Genomic DNA, 19,834 nt, shown 5'->3' with positions numbered 1-19,834 from the left:
TTTTCGTCGCGCAGCTGCACAACCACACAAGCAGCATTTCGGCGCATGCGTACTGTATTCAAGATGGCGAACGATGCCGACGCTGCCGTTATGCACGTGTTTACAACTTATATTTTGTACGGTCTGCTTTATTTAACTAGATTTTGGATGAGAGATATTTTCTTGGATCGAGAAGAACTGGTGTACAAAATATGCTTATTCCTCGATCGATATCTGTTGTTAAAGAATACTATTTAGAATAAGATTCGTTTGTTTTTCGTTTGAATTAAATTATATGTAATTATTTGTGTTAAATTTATTATCCTTTCCTCTTTAATGTCTGTTATTTCACTTAATTAATCGCATCGTTCTTTCTGCCATTAAAACACCACGTGATTTTATTTTCTCACGTGACTACCAGACAAACCGTTATTGGCTGATAGAAACGCGTCATGGCGAACTTAATGACGAATTTACTCGTTACTAGAATTCGTAAATTTTTATAAAACTCATCCCTACCCTGAAAATTAAGGATTTTCCATTTTATAATATTTAAAAATTAAATGTGATAACAGAGGGCGCTAGCAAAATTTCAAATGTTGCCGGAAGAGTTGAGTTACTGGTTGCTGGTTTATCTCAAGGTCTAGGACCTTGGGTTTATCTTACTATCGAATTTCTCTTTAGAATGGAGATGGAGAGAGAGAGTCCACATAATAACTTGAGTTCAATATACCTGTTAATGTTTTCACAATTATTTTTTAAATCGGAGATATTTCTCTTCTTCTTTGAATCTTTATCTATTTTTTTCCTATGTGCGTCGGAGGTAAGTCTTTCTTTCACACAGACAACAAGTTTTACGCGGCAAACTCCAGGGAACTGTCCTGTGTGAGGGTGACCTCATTTTTAAATGCAGAACTCCTCCAATTAGAACTGTCGAAACAAGATTTCTACTCTTCGACACGTGTCGAAAGTTGGACTGTTTAGCGTCGCGTTTCCCAAAGTGGGCGCAATGCCCCACAGTAGGTGGATAGTAAATCTAAGGGGCGAAAAGAAGCAAATGGGCGACAGGGAAGACAAGAAGTAGAGTATTTGCCTACGGTGACAGTAGGGAAAGGTTGCGATCACTGATAATCTTTTTCTTCCCTTTTTTAAAACAGTTGCAAAGGAAGAATGCGTTTAATGATTTCGAGATTTGGAGAAAAATGTACGGTAAGGACACAAAGTGAGAATTTTAGAATACAGTAATCCTTCGCTACTTCGCGTTTCATTTATCGTGGCCTCAGTATATCACGGATTGTTCAAAAATATTCATCAAAAACTCAAAATTGAGGAATTATGGCGCGAAAGTTGCTCGCACGCTAGCAGAAGGCAGGGAGTGCCCACACAATTCAAAATCCACGTCTCTGATTGGCTGGCTAGCATCCCGCCATTTGATATCCCTCTCGACTCGGGAATCTCGCAAGCTGATTGGCCTAGATGTTTCTTCCTAGACGAATCTCGTTAGCTGATTGGCCCAAGAAATCGACGACAACATGGTCAGAACCGTAGAATTCAGTAACCGTATTGACGGTGTAATGGCGTTGTACAAAAGCATCTTTGCTCAGAAGAAAAAACAACGGTCACAACTCCCCATCACGATGTTCCTTGTGTGCCGAAAACGTTCTGCAGAAACTCCTTCTGCTGCCTCTACGCCGCCTCCTGCAGTTACCCCAGCCCTATCCGAAGCTGCCCGCGACGATCGCGTTAAAAATGAGAGGGTGACACTACTTCGCGGTTTTTCACTTATCGCGGTCGGTTCTGGTCCCTATTAATCGCGATAACTGAGGGATGACTGTAGTTTAGAAAACCTTTTCCTAAAAATATTTCCAAGTCTTTCTTACACAAGGAAAGGTTGGTTAGGGAGCGTTGGTATACATTAACCGAAAAGAAAGTTTTTTCCTCCAATTTCGTGTTTTACAAAAATATCAAACAAATATAACAAACTATCTTAAAAGTAAATTATGAACTGAGGATCATCACGTAATATTAATTTTGCGTTGAATTTCCTGCATTAATTACACTATTTTTAATTAATTGCAACTGTTGTTTCTTTCCATATAACTATTAAAAATGATTTTAGTGTTGTTTTGCACAAAAGATAATGAAATTTATATTCATCTTCATTTTTTTGTAGTTTTATTTATTTTTTTTATAAATTTTCCTGCTTTTTAATTTTATTTCTTAATAATAATAGAGTTAACATTGAACTATCAGGCTACCTACGTACTCAGGATCTACATAGGGACTAATAGGACTCACGCCCTGGGCCTCCAAGTATCAAGGGCATACAAAAATTGAATGATTATTATAAATTTTAATACATTTTTATTAATATTTCATAAATAAATATATTTCAACGCTGAAGGGTTGCTGAAGGATTTTTGTTATTAAATTAGGGTTTAAAATTCATTTTAAACCCCAATTTAAAAATTCTTAACTATTAGTCATATAACACGTGATTTTATAGCTGCAAGTATCATGTGTGCTGGAGACGTGTTACCACTGGAGTCTCTTCCGTTAACCTTGAGCATGCACCCCTTGTTTACTGTTACAACGGGAACAATAGTAATGAGCTTATCGTCTTTCCTTATTCCTTGCTCTAAATTTCGAATGAACATTCATTAATTAATTATTTATTGAATACAGATTGTTGACATACGAGAAAATCGTAAATCGAGAAAATGAAGATAAAAGAAGAGTTAGAAACGAAACATTCCGACTTTACAGTTGAACGAAACGAAGAGAAATTTGAAGTCGATTTAAAGAATTTCAAGAAAGAATTTAACACAGATGTGAAGTGTTATAAAACAATTAAATCGGAACCCTTAGAGGTGAGTGAAAAATATTTTTTTGTAAGATCTCAGTGTTGCTTTAATAACGAGAAACACAACTGAAATGCTAAAATATAAAGTGGGAAATAGAAAAATGTATATTTTTCAATTGTATGTTTGTATAAATAATGGCCCATCAATGTTAAACTGAGCTTTGTTATTTTCGATTTTAAGTAAAAGGTGTTTTGGCTGTTTACTATGAAATTTGATGTTTTGGCCATGGTGTTTGTTTTAAAAAGGAACGAAATTCTAGATGGTAGCTTGTATATAAGGGGCATTGATGCTAGTAAAGTTTGTTTGGTGGGGAAGGTCGAGAGGATGTAGAAATAGAGGGTGGTCGCGGTGACATTTGATGATAGGGAAGCATTAAATTATTTGCTATCTGTTGCATTAATTTACTCACCTCTAAAGGTTATGATAGGGAAGCGTATTACATCATTTAAAGGTGATGATAGAGAAGCATAACCTGTTGCATTAACTCATTTCTAAAGGTTGCGATTTAATTGTTTTATAACCCTTCACATCTGTTTTGAATTCTCTCTTGAAATTTTTAAAATAAACTTCAAATTTTTTTTGTTTCTTTCAATTATAAAGTTTGAATGTTTCGTTTCTAACTCTTCTTTTATCTTCATTTTCTTGATTTGCAATATTCTCGTATGTCAACAATCTGTATTCAATCAAATTAATTATAGTTAATTAATAAATGTTCATTTGAAATTTAGAGCAAAGATGAATAAAGTCATGACTAATATTTTCATTAGTGTTGCCACCTTTACAAAATTGCTGACCCGGACGGCAGGTCAGGTTTGTTCGAAGAGAAGTTCCTGACGCATGTGCAATATCATTTTAAAATGCGACAAATAATGTGCATGCTGGTTCTTAATCAATTACAGTTAGGGATTAGGGACTTGCGTATGAGTAACATACAAGCAAAAAATAATAATAATAATAATAATAAATAAAGAAATGGGTCGAGAGGCAGGTTGCGCGTCACACGTCAGCATAAACAGAGTAACATGGCGGAATGACAGATGAATTTCAGTGAGTGTGAGGTCTTTCGTTGTTCAAATGGTGTAAATATAACAATATTCGCAAGAACTTTGTTTCATCGTAATTTCACAATTTCTACGAAATTCCCAGACAAAATTAATAGTTCATCCGGGCAGTGAGTCAATTCCCGGACAATCCGGGTGAAAACCGGACAGGTGGTAACACTAGTTCTCGTTGCTTTTCTATTATAAAATATACCCAAGCATTTGTGCCCTATGCCCAAAAATTGAATTATTATCATAAATTTTAAAATGTTTTTATTGATATTTCATAAGTAAATATATTTCAACTCTGATTTTTATGTTATTAAATTAGGGTTTGAAATGAATTTTAAACCCCAATTTAAAAATTCCTAACTATTAACAATATAAGTGATTTTATGGTTAATAGTTAAGAATACATAATACATCACACACAAAGTCTGAGCACCCATTACACTTCATTAATTCTCACTTTGTGTTTTTACCATAAAATCACTGTTTGATGTACTGTACAGTGTGTTACGTATCTGTGTGTCACTTTCACACACTTCGTTTCATATATAATATGTAAATGTATATGCAATAAATACCTCTTTCAATGCAAGTAATGTGTAAGTATGTACTAAGTATACAGGGATTTATTTTCATGTGCATTCTAAGTCAAGAAATATCCTGTTTTCATGGCATTTCAACACTCCTTAGAAGCACATATTGCTTGGTACATAAGTCAACAGATAGCACTTACTGTGTGATTAATACAGCTTTGTTTGAATCTAAAATAATTATTATATGCACAATGACTTAGTAACTAAAGTAAAAAAATAACTGGGCATTTATAAAACTGTCTGGCAGATAATTTAATGCAAAAAATAGCATATAAGGGTTGATAGGGTGTAAATTTACATATTTTTAATTATTATAAAATAGCACAAGACTTAACTTTGAGGATAGAGATAAGTTTATGAAACATTATAAATGGTATCAAGAAAAATCTTCATTAGGTCTGACCCCTCGACGGAAATGATACGTGATCAGTGGCAAGCCGTCTATGGAAACTTTGGAAGCGTTGCTTTTTTTGTATTGCTCGCTTCTATCCTTAGAAATATAATACATCTCATCATTGTGAGTTGTTGCCAACTTAAAATCAGTCTTCATTTATATAGAAAAAAATTTGGTTGATGTTACCTATGGTAGCGAACTCGGCAACAGGGAAATTTTAGAGGGCTACGGGGAAATTCTAGACTGCGATGGGGAAATTTTTTCCCCCCTGCATTCAAGATGGCGACGGGGAATTTGTCGGGATTTTGTTATCAATCAATGAAATCCGTAGAGGACGCTTTGATCCGTAGAATTGCGATTGATCGTAAGTATGCAAATTTTTCCCCCGAGAGTGGAGTAGGCGTGTTGTCGTGCAAAAAGATTTTCTTGAGTTTTTGTTACTTTTGGAATTTTTCTAATATAAGGTAATTAATAATAATTTTAATTTACATTGTGAATTTAAGCACTTGGAATAAATTTATTGACAAATTTGCTAGCGTATTCTGCAATTATTGGAATAGATATTTCACAAGTTTGTCGTGTTGAGTTGTGATTTGGAGTCGGACGAATTTTGGAAAGAGTGTACTGGGCGACGTTTTTATCAGTTAATAGAAGCTGAGTTCTCCAAATTAGGATTAGACGAAAGAATTGATGGCGGACCGAAATTTGCCGTAAAACTGGGCCTCCAACACACCAAGGAACTTTGCCAGAAATGTGGACAAACATACAAATCGAGTTATCGCAGTGACCGGAAATCATGCATGATGCGTTTCCGAAAATGCTGGCGGAATAGTTCGGCTCTCGAAGGAACGTTCAAAGGAAATGTGGCAATATGTCATGGGCGAATCTTTTGACATTCATACGGCACTATCTTGGTTTAGAGTGCACGACGAGTATTTCGGCAGTTTCCTCGGGTGTTTTTAAAAAGGCAGGCATACACTGATCGAATACATCCCGGTCACGGAAAAATACCTAGTTGGAAAGAACCAGAGAATATTCTGGCTGCTCCCACACCTAATGTCAGCAAGAAAGACAAAAAAACAAAAGAAAACACAAGACAAAGGTGAAAAAAAAAGAGAGAAAAGTGTTAAAACGAAAGGGGGAAAAAAGAGCATCGTCACGTACCGGAGAGTCCAGTTCCGTCGACGGGAAACGTGGAAAAATGGGATCAGCTCAGAAACAAAGTAAGTTATCCTTTTTTGTTAAATTTGTATTTTTTAGAATTGTAAGCATAGAACGTAGGGTAGAAATAATCTCCCCTTCACCGTCTAAATGTAAGGTAGAAAGAAAAATTCCCCATCGCCGTGTGTAATGTAGGGGTGGGGAAAAAAATCCCTGTCGCCGTCTAGATTGTAGGGTAGAAAAATTTCCCCGTTGCAGAGTTCGCTAGTGTGAGATCTGGAATTCCTTCAGAGTCACTTTTCGTAATAATTCGTTTTAGGAATTTTCCCCTAATATAAACATCCTGTCTACAACGGTCCTGGACGAGAAAGTATGCGTCCCCGGCCATATAACTGTCAACAATCCTTTGTTCTTAAACTGTATCCAGATCATCTTGCAACCTGAGTTTACAGTTAACATCCGAACTCGTCATATATTTTTTGTCCCGGGAGCACCTATGACCCCGATCGCCATTCACCCACGATCACGTGACTGATTTTCCCAGCCAAAGGCTATAAAAGACACTTTTTTCCCCCCCTCTGGGGAGTCTCATATCATCTGCCAGACAAAACGCCGTCGCTCGTCGTCACCGCTCGGACCTACTGTCCTAACGTCTCGGCGCTAAGTCACGACCTTATAAACTGTGCTAATTTCGGATACTACTCTCCACATAGAGGATATCAAAGGAACTGCTAATGAGGTATGAACCGAACCTGTAAGCTCTCTCTCTCGAACCCCACGCGAATTAGGGAATTTAGTCAGATTTGTATTTGTGTCCTTCGTTAATTTTATTAAATCTTGTTTTATTGTTAAATGGTCTCCTATTTGCCTCGAATATCGCTTTCGCCTTACCGTCGACCCCATCTCACCTCCTATCCACTCGCGTAACGCTAAACGTGCCGGCAACGTACAGCTATCCTGACAAGTGAGTTCCAGAAAGGGAGGTACGACTTCCACCTACCTCAACCCGTTCTCACATATTGGTGTCAATCGAGTGGGGTTTCGACCTCTTCCGTAACCCCGTTATCACACTAGCATAGGTAACATTAACCAAAAATTTATTCAATATAATTTCATTTATTACAAATTCTACCTAACAACCAAACAACTATATTTTTATAATTATTTTCAATAAATTTGTTGCCTTTTTTAAATTAAAGGAAAAATTTTATAGTGGAAATATTCTTCTTCCATAGTTGTTTATACTCCTATGATTAAAGTTGGAGAATATAAATGTTGTAACAGAAAAATAATCTCTGACTCTTCTACGTAGTGTTTAAAAATGAATATATAATAAAAAAGCGGGTTGCCCCAGTTTAAATAACTTTTTCATTTGTCTTTCTGTAAAATTCCCGCGAATCTTACAATAGTAGTGCCTGAGAAGTGAATAGATACGATACTTAGTACATTACAGATTTATTTTACATATATCTTGTATATACAGAACAGGGTCTAACAAGAAAGAGATCACTGTCCTTGGTTACAGAGTTTATATATCGGGCGTCTCGCCCTTGGGCGCTGCGCTCGACGCGCCCTTAACACGTCGTGGTAAGACACGACATGACACTTTCTATAAAGAGCAGTCTGTCAAATAATAACGTAATATTTACTTATTTCAGGTAAATATTAAAAGAGAACCAATTTCCACAAACAACACAAATGGATCTACTATTTGGAGTCATTCTGATTGTAAAATCAACAGAGGTAAGACGCTTAATACTTTTAATACTATGAAAGTATTTTTCTAGTTATAAGAATAATACGTAATACATAAATTTATAATCATATCAATCGAATTGATAACATTTGAAAAACTTCGCAAATGTGTTGTTTATAGTGAATAAGGATTTAAATAGAATTTAATATTATCAATTGCATTTACTTTAGTTGACAGATTTAAAACTGTCAATTCAATGGATCAGAATCTTACAACAGAAAATTCCAATTTAAATGTTCTAGATTTCAATGAAACGAGCAATTATTTATTATGGCATCGTCACAATGCTGGGTTGCAAGTTATAATCATATTTTAATGTATTTAATTTAAAATAATGCTCTTCATCTCAAATTAATAGTGGGTTGCCTCTGTACATTATACTTTTCCTTTGACAATGGAGTTGTGATGGTCATTTATTAACTGTTTTCGGGAGAAAAGATTTTAATTGAAATAACGTGACTTTCGACCTACATCAAAACTTCGTACACAGTTAATCGGTGTCTCGTGCCCCTAATCTTTTCATATTATCTGTTTATGGCATTAATGTTCGTCCATTCTCGATATTAAGGAAAGAACGCCACAAGACACAGGACAGTGGGAATTTATAGGTCTACAATTTTTTCAAATTACAGCCCAATTATATGATTAAATTCAATTTGTTTAAATAAATAGCAAAAAAGTCTGCTGGTATTTATTTTATTGTTTGTATCGATATATGTCTGTGATATTCTGAAAACAGTGGGTTCTCCACTACTGGGTGCTCAGACTGGGATGTATTGTTAATTCTCACAGGCCTTAAGTGTTTAAAGTACTAATCTTATGTATCTATAATTAAAACTCATTTCTATTTTCGAAAGTCAGCCTTTTCCCATTTTATAATAATTAATAATATAAACCATTTTTAACATTTTTGCTGATAAAGTTCCATAACTCATTGCCAGATTTTCTTTTTTTAAATCATACTTAAAATAATTATGTGCAATATCATAGCATTACACATCTTTCCTTGCTTATGACAGTTGGTACCACAGTGAAAGTAAATTATCCATCATTAGCAAACTTGATACTTGAACATTCGCTCATAAGCTTTATTCAAGTTATTTTTTTTTACTTTAATTACTAAATACTTCTGCATATAATAAATGAAGATTTTTGTCCGATGGCTATAATTATAGTTAATAATTTGAAGACGTAGTCCTTTGCAAAAAAGAACCACCGTTTATTAGCTTTGTGTTCCAGACAATACTTTCTTGGCCTTTCTTTTTAGGATACTGGCCGCCAAAAATTTAAAAAGTCCTTTTAAAAACACAAGAATACATCTAATTAAAAATACAAACATTTTTAAAACAGGAACTGGTCATAAAATAAACAACCATTCAAACTTCAGCAAAAATTCTTTAATCTTAAGAACGTTTTCAAACGCATTAAGCGTCCATCTTAAGTTACTTCTTTAAATCAAATATGAAATTCGAACAAATATTACGAAAAATTAACGGTACGATTACAATAAAAAATAAAATAAAATAAATAGGATTATCGTAATTTACAAAATTATGCCAATATTTCATAAACAAAAAATAAAAAATAAAAATAAAACGAAAAATAAAACAAAAAACAACACGAGGTTTAAATCTATCGCGGATTATTGCAGTATTTTTACGATTACTCTCATCCGTCATTAAAGACCTGTATGGGCTAGAAAGCCCAACAACATAAAACAAGACCAACATCAGCTCTAGGATTATCGTACTTCTATAATTAGTCCAAATCATCGCATAAAGATTTCCAAGCCGTGGAAAGCCCATCGGCATCCCTATAATTAAGGCATTCTGTACTTCTCTGCTCTCTGTGGATTTCCAATTTTTCAAAAAACTTTATTGCGTGTTTCGATCTTGTAGACCTGATGATGGAGGCTTGGTCCCAAAAGACCGTGATGCCCTGCTGCTTAGCATAATTGGCGAGGACCGTACTATCAACCAATTTTTCCACCGACCGCTTGTGTTCATTAATCCTTATTTTAAATTCCTCAATGTTGCCCCTATGTATACTAATTTAGAATCAAACCTGTGATCCTTTAATGGTATCAAATAAATTCCTGTTAGGGAGTTACGCTCATATTTCATCTTATCATTCCTTAAAAGCTTGTATACAGTGGGATTGCGTCGATAAATAATTTGCAAAAGTCCTATTCCTGGAAATCCTCTTAACTAATGGTTTAAGAAAAGGAATGTAATCGAGGATCACTTTTTCTCTTGGATGGTTTCTATTCATCCCAGCTGCTCGGTTATGATCCTTCTTGATGAGAGCATCTATTTTTTCTGTTCTGTAGCCATGTTGCAAAGCCGTTGTTCGGATGTATTGTAGTTCTTTAATTGTATCCAAAACATTTGTGCAGTGTGTGTGTGCTCTCTGTATCCACGAGCAAAATAGTGCCATCTTGATATGCCCAGGGTCTGCGGAGTTCCTAGGGATAACGATTGGGAATGATGTCGGTTTGCGATAGACATTTGTGTGGATTTCCCCTCTTACACATGTTATAGTGAGATCCAAGAAATTAACACTGTTATAACTTTGCTGATCCAACTCTAGAGTTAAACCATAGGGGTTTTGATTCATTAAATCTATAAACTTTGTGATGTTGCGATTGTCCTTCCACACGATAAAGATGTCGTCCACGTATCTCACGTATAATGAAATATCCTGCTCTACTATCGGGAGAATACTGCTTTCTAGATTGCGGAGTACCAATTCGCAGAGTATATAAGACATAAGGATACCCATAGGTACCCCTCGCCCCTGTATATAAGTTTTTTCCTCGAAGCCAAAGAAAGATGTGTGACATATCAAGTCCGCTAATTCCAAGATCTGGGTGTGGTACTTTCCAGTGTTCTTAATATTGGCTAATAAAAAGTCCCGTGAGGCACAAAAGCAAGGAGGCAACTTGATTGAGGGATATAACGCCTTATAATCCAACACTGTTAAACACCCCTCATTCATGAGCGCAACATCCTCAAGTTTTTGGATCAATTCTATCGAATATTTGATCGAAAACGGCGAAACTTGCATATTATTTTGTATAAATTTAAGTAGTAGTTTTTCTATCTTGAACGTCAGAGCATTACACTTTTCCACTACAGGGCATAATTGAGAACCTGTTTTATGCATTTTTCCGAAAGCAAACATTCTCGGAGTCCTGGGAGCTTGTAAAGTGGCATCACTCATACGTAGCAATTTTGCTAGAGGAGTTCGGGTGAATCTTATCACTCTTTGTTGCAATGCTTCCAAGTAATTATTCGGGGCGAGATGACATTCCGTGCTATCGATGTATTCATTTAACTTTTCCCTATACGAGCTTTGTTTGATGAGTACAAGACTTTTCGATTTGTCCGCCTTTAAGAGAACTACATCGTTTTTCAGAGCCATTCCTTTGTTTCCTTAATGCGCTGTTGGAAAACTATATTTGTTGAGCTGTTACGTTTTACTTTTTCGGCGTATATTCTTGTTTTCCATCTGTAATAATCCTGTGTGGTTAAGTTCATACCCTTTATGAGATTTTCAACGTTTGGTATAATACTTTCCGGGCGTATTAAAGGTGTTGGAGCAAATTAATCAAACACTGCGGAGGAATAATGTTGTCCCAAGCGGTTAAAAATATATGTTTTTTTACCCTTGGTTTAATATTTTGGCATTTAAAAAGCCATTTTAGCTTTTTAACGTACATGTGTTTCAAATCAATGAAATGCTGTGATAATTTAAATCAGCGTAAATTTTGAGCTTTTTTTTTTCGTCTTAGAGAAGACCGCGTTATATCGAATCAGCGTTAAGCAAAGGAAGTTTTTGGCTTGTAATCAGAAATATTGATAAATAAAGTAGTGAAACATGTAATTTAATATTGTTATGTTAATTAATGCAAATTGCTCAGTTTTATTTTATATTTAAAGCTTTTCTTAGAATCCTTCAACACCAAAACTGTAAATTTCACTACAGATATCAAGAAAGAAGTAAAAGAGAATTATGATGTAAAACATGGTATAAAATCAGAATGTAAAGTTGATTTGAAGAAAGTGAAGATTGAATTAAAGACTGAAGATTATAAGGAAGTTGTTGTTCTTCCAGATGATGATGAACATGTATCGGTAAGTAATACAAATTTTAAAATATTTTATAGTGAAATTTTAATATTAGCTTAGGTCTCTGAATGGTTGAAAATGTAGCTCAATATCACTAATATAATATTATGCATTGAATTTAGGTGTATTCTGTATTAAATAAAAAATATTTATTATATAAGAAAAAAAATCTAGCAATGAGTTGCGTAAGTTTCCTGGCTGTTAAGAGTTTGATATAGGCCTAATACAGGAGCCCTGTTGTTGGACTAGGAACTCAAGATTGAGTTTTAAAGTAAACATTGGCTTTATTTCCATCTCCATTTAGTTGACTCAATTAAATGGAGATGGAAGTAAAGCCATGTGTTTACTTTAAAACTCAATCTTGAGTTTGTAATCCAACAAATTCATCAAACATGGTTTTTAAGACAACATAGAGCCCTATTGTGTTAACAATAGGGTGGTTTGCTTCCAAACTAGGGATAATATGATTCAGCATAATGATGGGTAGCCTTTGGCAGTGAACATTGGTGCAAATCAGCATCTTGCCTTTATTCTTGCCAAGCAAAGTCAATATTTCCTATGGTATTCACGATGTTATATTTTTTCCAAAATTACTTTCCAAGATTACATTCAAGATACTTTTCCAACAACTTCATTTGCATGGAGATTTCCCTGCTGCAGCTTCAAGTTATTAACTTTAACATGTACTCCTCAAGTGATGCCAGTATCACTGATGTTCTTCATCCTCTCTCAGAGGCAATGGGATGCTTCAGGAATGCACAATTCCTAATAGTTGAGGACTTCAGTGCACACTCCCCTACATGGGGTGGTGAGCATAGTGACAGAAGAGGAGAGGCCCTGGAAAACTTTGTGGCGGCGCATGATTTACTAATCCTTAATGATCCTAGCTCGCAGCCCGCCTTTACAAGAGAGAACGGAGTTTTCCTAGATTGACATTACTATCTGCTCAGGAGGGCTTCATTCCTTTATAAAGAACTGTAAGGTTGGCACCATAGACAGTCTTTCAGATCACGAATACGATACATTTGATCTCTTTTTATACTGAACCTTGCTCAGAGAAGGAGCTGATTACTTCCTGTCCATTTAACACAAGGTCTGCAGATTGGAGTCTGTTCAGGGATGTTCTCCAGGAATGTCATCTCTCTTCCAATCACGACTACACAAAGGAACAGGCAGAACAGTACATGGAAGCCATTATTGCAAACATTGCTTACGCATGCAATATAGCTATTCCCAAAAAGAAAATCAGGGCAAGAGCCAATCCCTGGTGGAATGTAAAACTGTTCATGATGCACACGACTTAACAACCAAGTGAGGAAGAAATACTAACGTTGCCATGGGATGCAAAGGGAGGAACTCTGCAGGCAACATCTTCAATTCCAGCAAGAATACAAGGAAGAAATTAAAAAAACAAAAATAGAGTCCTGGCATGCCTTCTGTTCTGGGGCAGGTGGCAACCCTTAAAGCTTTGTATACAAGCTCAGTGTTAACAAACTGAAGACATTGAATCCAATTAGCAGTGATGATGCTGGGTCTCCTGCTGATGATCTCCAGACCACTGTCAGCAGGTTGTTTGAAGTCTTCTACCCCAGCTATCCCAGTGAAGCAAACACTCTAGAACAGTCTAATATTTGGGATTATAACCCTATCAAGAACCTCTCAGGTTTTTCAATTTTCGTGTTGACTCAGGATATTTTTTTTCATAATCTAATTTTCTTCATAATCAACAACCTCTCAGGTGATAACCCACCTTTTTCATTTCTAGAATTGGATGAGATCATTGCCAGGATGCCAAAGAAGAAGGCTGTCGGCATAGATCAGTTAAACGCTGATATTGTTCAAAAGATCTGGAAAGAACGACCAGATCTACTCTTGGAGATCTTCAGTATCTGCTTGCAAAAGGGTATCTTTCTTTTTCTCTGGAAGTGTGCATGGGTTATCATCATTTCTAAAAAAACATGGGGGAACCACTGACACTGAATAACATGCGCAACATTTCTTTGTTGTTCTCTTGGGGCAAAGTTCTTGATAAATTTTTGTCTAACAGAATATACTGGTTCTGGGAGTCAAGAAAGCTCTTTCACTGCGCCCAGTACGAATTCAGATGGCAGAGAGGAACCATCGATGCCATCATGGATTTAAAGGAACCACATTAAACAACTACTTGCAGAGAATACTTATAAATAAACAACTACTAGCCCGTTATAGATACCGATCATCCAATGCCGAATTATAGCCATTTGCTAGCCTGATAATTCGGCATTGGATGACCGAGAATACTTATGTATTTGTGATAAGTTTAGATCTGAAGAACGTTGTTAATTCAGCATGGTGGCCACAGGTCTTATGCAGACTCAGTGATAATGGCTGTCCCAGAAATCTGTTTTACATAATGAAAGATTATTTCAAAGACAGGTAGCTCACCATCACAGTGGGTCAACCCCTCTTTTCCAAAGATCTGCAACGAGGGATGCTCTCAGGGCTCTGTCTGTGGCCCCTGTTTTGAATAATTCTTTTCGACACTTTTCTGTCTGGACTTTGGGCATCAGTGTCGAGTTTTTGCTTATGCCAACGATGCTTTTCTAATTTTTGATGGCCAGATCCAGGCGAATGATTGAGACTATCGGCAATAACATTCTTATAAAAGTAAATGAGTGGGGAGTTAACAACAAACTAATCTTTAACACTGCCAAAACAAAGAGTATTGTTTTTTTCGGCCCCTAGATCAACGAGTTTATACTGACGGGTTCTCTATGTCCACTTTGGGAACACCTCGGTCAAGATAGTGGACCATCTCACTTTTCTTGGAGTTAGCTTCGATAACACACTAAACATAGAAACAGCACATTGTGCATATTACTAAGTGGACAAACCTTATCTTCAACAATCTGTTTTGTGTCACCAGAAATAGTTGGGGACTGGAATACGAGGCTGTTAATGCAATTTATGACTGTGTATTTGTCCCTATTATCTGCTATGCTTCGACTGTCTGGGGCAAGGTGGTTTTTCATTCATACAACCACCACCAACTTAAATTAGCTCAGCGCCTTGCGCTCAGCACGGTGTTACTCTACAGTGTCCAATGACACCTTACCTATTCTTGCTGGAAAGTAAACATGGCAGTAAACTCGTTTTCTGGTGAGTTTACTGATATTTGAGGAAAGTACCAGAACAAAGAAAAATGTTTGTGAGGACTAAACTTCAGCAAGTGTTTTGCACAGAGGATCTTTTGGGGGGGGTTCAGAGGTCAACATCGGTTACTAACAAGTAATTATAGTGTTTCTGTATGCAGTTCATCTACTGGCAATGAAAGTTGGGGAAGTGATTCACAACTGGCAACTCCAGTGAGTACTCCTCAACATGAAGATCTAGCATCGTTTTTGCAAGTGTAACACCTCACAATTTAAATTAAAAATGCAAGTGCCATGTGTTTGTTTTTGTTGCATATTTTATTTCACTTGTTTGTATTTTCATTCAACTTAGGTACTGAATACTTTATTAAACTTTTTTACGTTAAAGTTACAACTAGTCTTTGTTTTGCCAAAATTCATTCACGAAAATTGGAATACTTAGGGATTCTTTCTTTTATTCTCTTCAGTATATATTCAAATGTTGTTGGTCTTCTTCTGAAATACTCAAAAAACTTTTGCGGGTTGTCTCACAAATCTTGATACAACATTTGGAACTCACCCTTATCATCTCTTGTGGAAAATAACTGGTTAACATGCTGTTTTTCGACCACCTATCTACAATAACTTAATCAATGGACTTACAAGAAAATAAAACTCATCAAGTTTGTCCATTTTGTTGGGTGGCAGAAACGTACTGACTATCAGTAAATGCACACAATGTACCCACCTTGTTTTGACAAGTATGTCAGAAATCCTCAACAGAATGAGATTTTGTCAAATTTGCATCCATAATAACCGTAGCCTAATGCAAAAATTCGTGGGTTTTATCTGTGTGTATGGATGTTAGTGTGTGTGAGAGAGCATGATTTTGTTTACCATGTAATAATAACTCCTGTGCTTTTTGTCAAAAATTTCTGAAAGTTTGCTGGAAAGTTTGATAATTAGAAAAATTGAAACTATTAAATTTTGCTGGTTAAAAATCAAGAGGGAGGGGAGATAACGGGGGTCGTGTTTATCTCCAGTAGGGTCGAATTAATGATGAGTTTACTCGTTATTTGCATTTAACTTTTTATATAAAACTCATCCTTACATTCAAAATTCAATCTTTGTCTTTCTGTAATAGTTAAAAATATCATATTTTACTTAAAAAACATTTTATTACAGACAGCCACTAAAGTTTTAAACCGTTGCCCGGAAAGTTGAGCAACTCGTTACTGGTTTATATATCATAAGTGATTATTAATCATTGTCATGTATTGTTTGCATATTGTTTAGCCTGTCAACAATGAATACTTAACTCTAAACGAAAATTTCAACAAGAATGAATTGAAAGCCCAAAGTAAGTTTCATGTTATTTAGATCAATTTTTTTATATTAGTATTATTCAGAGGGCAGCTTAAAAACTGCATTCAAGTTTCAAGAGTCATACATTTAACTGCGATTAGATGTTTGAGAATTATATGTAACCACGTATATCGTATTAATATAAGTTTTGAAGTTAATGAAAATATTTTTGGATGATCAGAATTACTAACTAACAACTCATGAGTTGTGATTTAATGATTCGTGTTATTTTGGTTTGTTCATGGATTTGCTAAAATAACAAAGAAAATCTATTGAAACGAAGTAAACCAAAGCTATATAACTTATTTAATAACATAAATAAGTAAATATTTGCAACGTGTTAGAAAGCACGTTGCTGATATTTGTTGTACAGATTTACTGGACATATGCTCAAATTATCCAAAAAATCTGAAGAATCCACCTTTTTTCCTCTCTACTTAAAATCTTTTGCTGTGGTATTTTTTCTTTTACACAAATGATTTGTTCCTTTCTTTAAAAGCACACGATTTCTATGTTTTCATGATAACAACTGAAACAAGGTACACAAATAAAATAAACGAAAATAGATAAAATAAAACAATTTTTCACACACATTTAAAAGTCTGCTAAAGAAACTAAAGCTGAATCATTCAGTTTATGACTGTAAACGTAAAGTGTTTTATTTTTAGTACAAACAACAAATGGTGCCTTGCTCTTAAATGGAAAAAATAGGTATACTTTACCAATTATATAAATACAGCACTAATACTTTAATATTAAAGCTATGTTATGTTTATTGAAATATAATAGATACTTCATTAAGTTACTTTTTAAACTTTCAGTTGAGGAGGAAGAGAGAATTCAGGAATACCATATTGAGCAGAATGCAGAAAAAAAAATACATTTAATAAATAATATCAAAACAAAGAGATACGTTCCTTCGAGTAGAAAATGGAATAAAATTCAAGATAGGATTAAAAGGAAATACTTCAAGATTATGTTTTCATCTTATTCTAAACAAGAATTTACATGTGATTTATGTAAAGAGACTTTTAGAAATAAGAAAATATTACAAACACATCTGTTGTGTCATATCAAAAAAAAACCATGTTGCTGCACAACCTGCAATAAGAAGTTTATGTGGCAATTTCTTTTGCGAAGACACATGAAAGAACACAAAACTGGTAATAAAAATGAAATCTCTCATAGGAATTTGTGTTTGCAGCAATCTGGAAATCGAGTGAAGTCATCTCCAGGAAATGGTAAATTTTATGCCTGCAAGATATGTGGAAAAGAATTTAAGTTTAACTGTAAATTGTTAGAACATAAAAGAACGCATAATGAAGAACGTCCTTTCAAATGCGATATTTGTAATAAGGCGTTTAAACGAAAACACACACTAAAATCACATAAAATATTCATAGTGAAGAACGTCCTTTCAAATGCGATATTTGTAATAAGGGTTTTAAACAGAAAGAGCAACTAAAAACTCATCAAAAAACTCATAGCGAAGAACGTCCTTTAAAATGCGATATTTGTAATACGGCGTTTAAACAAATACAGACACTAAAATCACACAAAACAACTCATAGTAAAGAACGTCCTTTTAAATGCGATATTTGTAATAATGGTTTTAAACTGAAAAAGCAACTAAAAAGACATCAAGAAACTCATAGCGAAGAACGTCCTTTCAAATGCGATATTTGTAATAAGGCATTTAAACGAAAACAGACACTACAATCACATAAAACAACTCATAGTGAAGAACGTCCTTTCAAATGCAATATTTGTAATAAGGGTTTCAAATTGAAAGAGTCACTAAGAATCCATCAAGAAACTCATAGTGAAAAACTTCCTTTCAAATGCAATATTTGTAATAAGAGATTTAAAATGAAACTGCTTTTAAAATGCCATCAAAATAATCATAGTGAAGAACGTCCTTTCAAATGCGATAGTTGTAATAAGGGTTTTAAATTTAAAACACAACTAAAACATCATCAAAAAACTCATAGTGAAGAACGTCCTTTCAAATGTGATATTTGTAATAAAGGTTTTAAACAGAAAGAGTATCTAAAAAGGCATCAAGTAACTCATAGTGAAGAACCTCCTTTGAAATGCGATAGTTGTAATAAGAGTTTTAAAGGGAAAGGACAACTAAAAAGGCATCAAGAAACTCATAATGAAGAACGTCCTTTCAAATGCGATGTTTGTAATAAGGATTTTAAAATGAAACTGCAACTAGAAAGACATCAAATGACTCATAGTGAAGAACGTCCTTTCAAATGCGATAGTTGTAATAAGGGTTTTAAATTTAAAACACAACTAAAACAGTCATCAAAAAACTCATAGTGAAGAACGTCCTTTCAAATGTGATATTTGTAATAAAGGTTTTAAACAGAAAGAGTATCTAAAAAGGCATCAAGTAACTCATAGTGAAGAACCTCCTTTGAAATGCGATAGTTGTAATAAGAGTTTTAAAGGGAAAGGACAACTAAAAAGGCATCAAAAAACTCATAATGAAGAACGTCCTTTGAAATGTGATGTTTGTAATAAGGATTTTAAAATGAAACTGCAACTAGAAAGACATCAAATGACTCATAATGAAGAACCTCCTTTCAAATGCGATATTTGTAATAAAAGTTTTAATTGGAAAGACCAACTAAAAAGCCATCAAAATAATCATTGTGAAGAGCGGGAAAACGTGTATTGCGACATATGTGGTAAGCGCATTCGGTATGGTAAGGGCCGTTTAGAAATACACAAGAGAATACACACAGTTCATGCGTGTCAGATATGTGGAAAAGAATTTAAATTGAACTCTGTGTTGTTGCAACATGAACGAATGCATAGTGAAGACCGTCCCTTCAAATGCGATATTTGCAAAAAGGGTTTTAAATGGAAATCCCAAGTTAAAAGACATCTCAAAACTCATACTGATGAACGTAACTATTCTTCTTAGGTATGTAACAAAAGGTTTAAAACCAAAAAAAAAAAAAAAGATGTTTGTTAGCTTATAAAATCGTTTATAATGAGAAATTCAACCATAATTGTGATATATGTAACAAATATATTAAAAGAAAACACTATTTGGCATGTCATGAAGTAATTAATAATCAATTTGACCATACTTGTCAGGTATGAAATTAAAGTTTTAAATGCAGTTCTAGTTTAAAACGGCATATTCTTAAACACAGCAATGAATACAAATATTCTTATTATATGTCTAACAAATATTTTAAGACAATAGGTTCTTTGGGACAGCATAAAATTATTTATAGGGATAGAAAGAAGTATGTTTGTGACATATATGAAAAAATCTATATTAATACAAATGCCTTAGCCAGACATTGTATTATTAAACATGAAAATATGTATGTATGTATGCAACATTTGTAACAAGCCATTTAAGACTAGAAACACACTATAAGGACATTTGAAAGTTAACATTGAAAAG

General features: G+C 34.6%; 2 protein-coding genes across 2 annotated transcripts; both read left to right on the top strand.

Annotated features, from left to right (window-relative positions):
- The first annotated feature begins 2,510 nt into the window (after positions 1-2,510).
- LOC136972485 (uncharacterized protein PF3D7_1120000-like) lies at positions 2,511-16,492 on the top strand. The gene is made up of 6 exons (XM_067267079.1): positions 2,511-2,583; positions 2,665-2,849; positions 7,699-7,783; positions 11,784-11,932; positions 16,333-16,396; positions 16,446-16,492. The coding sequence occupies exons 2-6, from the start codon at positions 2,700-2,702 to the stop codon at positions 16,490-16,492; spliced, it is 495 nt and encodes a 164-aa protein (XP_067123180.1). The 5' UTR covers positions 2,511-2,583; positions 2,665-2,699.
- Positions 16,493-17,545: 1,053 nt separating this feature from the next.
- LOC136972488 (zinc finger protein 624-like) lies at positions 17,546-19,473 on the top strand. Its single transcript, XM_067267082.1, is given in 3 exon segments — positions 17,546-17,789; positions 17,792-18,711; positions 18,713-19,473. Coding segments are annotated over 3 exon segments (1,791 nt in total). The 3' UTR covers positions 19,340-19,473.
- Positions 19,474-19,834: the final 361 nt, after the last annotated feature.

The sequence above is a fragment of the Centruroides vittatus genome, unplaced genomic scaffold (assembly GCF_030686945.1).
Source record: "Centruroides vittatus isolate TY-2023 unplaced genomic scaffold, ASM3068694v2 contig_293, whole genome shotgun sequence".
In the NCBI taxonomy this organism is placed as follows: domain Eukaryota; kingdom Metazoa; phylum Arthropoda; class Arachnida; order Scorpiones; family Buthidae; genus Centruroides; species Centruroides vittatus.
This window is presented reverse-complemented; position numbering and strand designations above follow the sequence as displayed.

Excerpts from the sequence above, each read along its gene's own strand:
- LOC136972485 (XM_067267079.1), top strand. The coding sequence starts at position 2,700 with ATGAAGATAAAAGAAGAGTTAGAAACGAAACATTCCGACTTTACAGTT. Across the intron at positions 7,784-11,783 it reads TGATTGTAAAATCAACAGAG|ATATCAAGAAAGAAGTAAAA; the intron begins GTAAGACGCTTA and ends ATTTCACTACAG. Across the intron at positions 11,933-16,332 it reads ATGATGATGAACATGTATCG|CCTGTCAACAATGAATACTT; the intron begins GTAAGTAATACA and ends CATATTGTTTAG.